The sequence below is a fragment of the Eleginops maclovinus genome, chromosome 2 (assembly GCF_036324505.1).
Source record: "Eleginops maclovinus isolate JMC-PN-2008 ecotype Puerto Natales chromosome 2, JC_Emac_rtc_rv5, whole genome shotgun sequence".
In the NCBI taxonomy this organism is placed as follows: domain Eukaryota; kingdom Metazoa; phylum Chordata; class Actinopteri; order Perciformes; family Eleginopidae; genus Eleginops; species Eleginops maclovinus.
The window spans coordinates 26,121,049-26,127,256 of NC_086350.1; the positions used below are offsets into that span (position 1 = coordinate 26,121,049).

At 42.8% G+C, this 6,208-nt stretch overlaps 1 protein-coding gene across 1 annotated transcript in view; it reads left to right on the forward strand.

Annotated features, from left to right (window-relative positions):
- The first annotated feature begins 3,652 nt into the window (after nucleotides 1-3,652).
- The window catches only part of znrf1 (zinc and ring finger 1), a 49,391-nt gene continuing 46,835 nt past the window's right edge, over nucleotides 3,653-6,208 (forward strand). Inside the window, exon 1 of the mRNA XM_063910837.1 lies at nucleotides 3,653-4,642. Within this exon, the coding sequence (XP_063766907.1) occupies nucleotides 4,252-4,642 (391 nt within the window). The 5' untranslated portion in view covers nucleotides 3,653-4,251. The remainder of the gene's footprint in view (nucleotides 4,643-6,208) is intronic.

Consider the following 6,208-nt stretch of genomic DNA (forward strand, 5'->3'; position numbering starts at 1 on the left):
CCTAGCAGCTAGCAGGGGAAAACTGCTTAGAAAAGTTCAAGTTTCAAAGTGTTGCGCACCAAGTACATCACTTGGAAGTTCACTTTCCGAATTGCAATGACATTTTTCAGGCTTCGACATGAAATTGAAATGTATAAAGTAGTCTGATTTTGAGTTATAATGTCAGCAAACAAGCTACATCAATAATGATTCTGATTTCCACTACAGACAGTATGCACCTAATGTTAGCAGCCACAGAATGCTGTTCTCTGACCTCGCTCTACTCATCAACCCTTTGTGCAGAAACTGGTAGGTGACTCAGCAATAAAAAGCGTGTCAGTTAACCTTTCTGTAGCATTAGAAAATATACAGATTTTTACGAAATGGTTGTGAGACATATTGGCTTTTTTTGAAAGAAAAATGATGCTTCAGATTGACTAAGATCTTTCCAGGCTGTCAGTTTGCTTTCACATCATGCTCCCATGGACATTGAACTGGACAGAAAGGGGATGTGCTGACTCAGCAGCCAGACTGTTTGTATTGACTTGATCCAGTCCTGTTAGAGTGGACAAGTAATACTGAGCCGCACCACAGAGTGTCAGCAGAGCCTCCCTCAGTCACACTGTGGGGGGGACATGCAATGTTTTAAAGAGGGATAAAATAAAATGTGTTAAGCTACATGCCTTTGTTATCCTGTAAATATTATTATCATGGCTGAAATGAGCTTTAGATAATAATGAGTCCACGCAAAGTATCTGAGGTATTTTATCAACATCTGGCTCTTTCTCAGATCTGTTGAGGACACCGAGTTAATGTCCTCAGTTTTATTTCTGTGCTTTTGGAGCATTGTTAGATTTCACATACACATATTTCAACTTGCTGGATTTTTAAAGCCCAGTTCTGTTATTTTATGGATTTATATCTTAGAGATGTTGCCTGTTCTAAGCAAATCAAAATGAAAAGATCAGGTAAAACTCATTATCATGGCAAAATGTAGACCATCATAAAGGAATCATAAAATATAACGGTGATACTTTCTATTTCCACATCCATAGTGCATTATCAATGGCATTAATAGGGAATTATAAAGCATTCATAATTATTCATGACTAATGTCCTAAAGAAATACAACATTTCTGATGTACTATATCCAAGTAGTCTTAAAACATAAGAATGTCACTTATGATCAATTAAAATAAAGTGTAATGCATTTTTGTGCACAGAAATCGCTTATGATGAAGCAGATCCTTCTTATTTTAATGAAAATGCTTTACTTCTAACTTACCAATATCAATTTTAGGTTACAATGAGCGTGCTTTTTATAAATTCACTTTACTAACACATAAGTTAAGCATGAATTATTAAAGCTTTGAGTTCTAATTACAGTTGATTAGTGAGGTGTGGTTAGGTGATAGTAAAATGTAGTACTGGCACCATCACCAGATTCTTCCAGTTTATACAGTTAGTAAGAGCATCCATAAGTTATGTTTAGTTCTTTTGAGCTCCTTTAATAGTTCATGCATAAATGATCATTGTATGTGTTGTTGAAGTAAAGCGATATCGATTATCTATAATGCTTTATTGCTGCATTGGATGCATTCTTATACATGAAAAATAATGTGCTTTAGATTACCGCAATTAAAAAAGCATTATACTTAACCTACACTTATTAATTATTATAAGTATCATTAATGTTTTATGATTGTTGATTAAGTGCATCAGAAATTATTATGTGTGTTTTAAAAGTATTCTAGAGAATGATGAATGCCTCATAATGCACTATAGATGTGGTTATGGAAAGTTTTACAAAAGAGCTAATTGAAAAGTAGATAAATACATAAAATCTGAAGTCTGGTTTGGTTGGTTTTGTCAGAAATATTGGTCACCATTTCACCGTCATTCTTTACTGAGGGTTTAGCTGTTACTGAGAATTCTGTGAGCATGGCTTCGTTTAACTTAATGGATCCTTTATCGATATGTATTGATATGGGTCAGTTATGATCCATCAATAAGAACATCTTCTGGGTTTTCCTGGTTGTGATTTCAATTTTAGTGGTGTTCATCCTTTAAACTTAATGCAGTTATAATTACCAACTTTATTATCGCATTATAATTGTGGTTTCTCGCTGTCTGAAAAGATGTTAGTATGTTTAAAGACAAGGATACATTTCTAAGGGATTTTCCACAACCTGGCAACCTAAACTTTATTCTTATTAAAGCATTTAATTATGTATAACCCATTCATAAAGCCAATTATAAGAACTGGGAAATGTTATTTGCCTATTAGGTAGAAAACTGTGAGTGAGAACCAAATGATTAATTCTATAGGATTCAGTATGTGTTATTGGCTTATTTAAATAGTAAGCACTCAGTAGCAATCAGTATGATTAGATTTGATTTACTTTATTGATCCTATCATATGAAATTTGTTAAATATATAATAATAATTACACACATTTAACATACCAACAGCATAACCTTGAGTCAAATATAAACGTAGAATAATATTTACATTAAACAAGTTTGCAAAGTAGTTAGTGTGAGCACATTATTGATTATTGAACGTGAAGAACAAAGTGTATTCAAAAAGTAAAAGAGAAATTAAAGAAACCATGAAGCTGTGAGTTCTCTGAACTACATCTGTTGATCTGTTGATGTGTTTTTTTATTTTTTATAAATCTGTTTTAGATATTGATAAGTACTTAGTTTAAACCAGAGGACAGATTGAATGGATTACATACTGTAAATGTGTGCAGATGTGTGTGTGTGTGTGTGTGTGTGTGTGTGTGTGTGTGTGTGTGTGTGTGTGTGTGTGTGTGTGTGTGTGTGTGTGTGTGTGTGTGTGTGTGTATGTGTGTATGTGTGTGTGTGTGTGTGAATGCCTGAGCAGCAGAGGGGGGACCATTTATGGGCCTGCTGTCATTATAGCAGGATAGATTAACACCTAATGCAGTAAGTGCTTCCCCAGTTTACCTTAAAGAGCCCAAGACGACTGTATACAAGACAAGCAAAGTGAACAAAGGGCCGAAAACAGCCTGATTACACACACGCACGCACGCACGCACACACACACACACACACACACACACACACACACACACACACACACACACACACACACACACACACACACACACACACACACTGGATTACAACAAGTAATCCCAAACAACCAGCCAGTAATCCACATAATTTAGCATATGGCGGACAAATATGTGAATAATTTGTAATGACAATAATATGCTGGGGGGGGGGGGGTGGGGTTTAGAGATCTTCTGGGATTTGGTTTATAGGTTTGCTCTCAAAGATTTGGGTAGAAACATTCACAACTATTTTCAAATTTGGACTGTAGAAAAGGTCTACCTGGGGTCCACTGCCACACCTCGTCCTCCTCCACCTCCTAAAATGATTCAGAGGACTTTAAGGTCACACTGCAGACAACATCCCTATCGATTGTGAATTAAAGCAAAGTGTATTTGCCTTGTCTCAGCAGCCTACTGTCTCCTATCCTGTCTCTAGGCTATTTATGATCCGGGCTTGCGCACTGAGCGCCTCCATTGTCTGGCCAGCAGCAGCAGCAGCAGCAGCAGCAGCAGCAGCGGCGGAGCGGAGAGCAGCGGAGCGCGGATGTGCGCGCAGGGGAGCGGCTTCACTTTGACCCGAGCCCTGCGAGAAAAAGCGACCTCTGTTCGGACAACACCGGACAGACATCACGGACGCGACGTCATTGTTTTTTTTTTCAAAGGCAGACTGTCGTCGGTCAGACAGACAGCAACAGTTGTCACGATGTCTGAGATCAGATGAGGCGGGAGCAGCGGAGCGAACACTGCGGTGCTGCTGTGCTCCCGGCCGGGCGGGATTAACGTGTTGCTGCCGCGTCCCGCCTGCGATGATTGCGCCGTGCTAACCACCTGGGACAGCGAGGGAGTGAGCAGTAACATCTGTGTGTCATTCAGGTCTATCGGCGTCACTCGGCTCTCAGACATCCCCCGGTTGTGTCTGCGGGTGAGCTGAATCCAGACTTCGGGGCGGGCTCATGTTCCGCTCGGCAGCGGAGCGGGCTGTTGCGTCTGCAGAGAGTCAGAGCTGACGAGCCTGCTGCCGAGACACAAGGGCAGACAGACAGACAGAGAGACAGACAGGCAGCAGGCCGAGAGACAGACAGGAGCGAGGGGAGGGGGGCGACAGCCGGTTTCGGCTCTCTCGACCCTGTGCGGATCGAGCCGAGCCCCCTCCTGTTTCCGAACAGAACCCATCTATCTCCCGCTTTGGATGGGAGGAAAGCAGAGCACGGCGGGCCGGCCCCGGGGTGCTTTCCCCGGTGTCTCTACAGATGACAGCGCTGTGCCACCCTCGGCCCACTTCGGCCACTACCGGCCGAGCGGCACCATGGGCCTACGCAGCCGCTCGGTGAGCTCCGTGGCCGGGATGGGCATCGACCACAGCCCTGCCATGCCCTTCGGCTTCTACACCCCCAGAGGGACGGACTCGGACCGAGCCGTTGGGGGGTCAGGGGGCACTACCGCCGCCCCCCATGGTACCGGCTACCAGGACACAGGGGGAGGGCACCACACGGAGGGGGTGCTCTATCTGGGGTCCCGGGGGTCGCTGGCTGACACCTTGCCCCTGCACATCGCGCCCCGCTGGTTCAGCGCGCACAGCGGTAAGCGCGAGCTCTGCTCACATTCACGCGCACACACGCAGAATTTTAGTGACGCTGGAGGATTAATCATCACACAAATCCTCACACAAATCACTCCAACACCTACAGTCACGCACACCTTGTTTACCTGCGGGAGGAATTACATATCAGCATGGCTGTGTATGGAAGTTCAGACCAGTCTGAGGATGCTAAGAGTGAGAGAAAGACAGCAGATTTACAACAAGATTGAGCTTTAGGCCTAAATACAAGCAGGCCTGTGTAACAACATAGGTTTCCCTCAGGTTCCTACCCTGTTTATGGAAAAAATCAGCTTCTTAACACTTTATATTTGACATTTTTTACATGGAAATTGTCTGAAACTGGATTCTAAAGATTATGTTTGAAAGAAATCACACAATTTTGGACAATTCTGTGCAACACTCAGATAAAAGTGTTAGGTAATTTGGTAAACATATTAGTTGTTTGCATGTATGGGAAACTGGATTGGACGCTCATTACATTGCAGGTCTTGTCACGCTGCACTTTCTACATAGGTCATTCCTTGTGTGAAATGACACTAATACGCCTGTTGCCAAATCTGGCTGAGTCAATTAGCCCGGCGATAAGAGAGGAGAAAGGGAGGAGGAGAAACAGGAGAGGGAAAGATAAAAAGGAATGGAGCAAGGTGAGGCAGGGATGGAAAAGAAAGAAGAGAGGGAGAGGATGGATGAAGGGTTTGGGGGGCGTTCATGCTTATCCTCGGCTTAGCGCTCACTTTACAACCTGTACACACAAACTCATATACGTCGATAACAACATGGCAACAACGGGTTTCCTTTCAAAAACACTCAGCGATAAAAAAGGAGGATTACACACACACACACACACACACACACACACACACACACACACACACACACACACACACACACACACACACACACAGCATACCCAGGTCCCCAGGCTCTCATTACCAAAGCCCTGCCAGACTCACAGCAGGAGAAAAATAGAAAGTTGGACGTCAACATCTCAGCTGTTTTTCCCTGACTACATTGTCATAGCGACCCTGATGGCTTCATATTAGTGGGAGGAGAGTAGGCAAGGTGTGTGTGTGTGTTTGTGGGGGGGGGGGGGGGGTCAAAAATTGCTCTGAAAATTGAGCAAGGTGCAAAAACTGAGGCCTTCAAGAAATTGTAAATGTACAAACAGAGCAATAAATCACATTGTTTGCGGTAAAATTGTGGCAAAGTGGATGTTTTCTGTCCTGAAGGTGGCAGGTGAGCAACGGTCGCGAGTCCTATTGCGAACTTGGAAATGTTGAGTACCTCAAAGTTTTATGTTTGAAACGTACGTGTCCCCAGCCCCTAGAAAGTGCGGATGCTAACTTGCATATGTTGGGTAATTTGCACAATTTGCATTAATTAGCATATGCAGACAATACTTTAAAAAATCGACACATTTTCAGTATTTTCAGGGATTATTGAGGATGTTTAATCAATTTTTGACATCATCAGGATCAAAAAAGGCAATTTTAACCAGATAAATGATTTTGATGAATTTTGGGTCAATTTTTATAGTTTGAGGGGA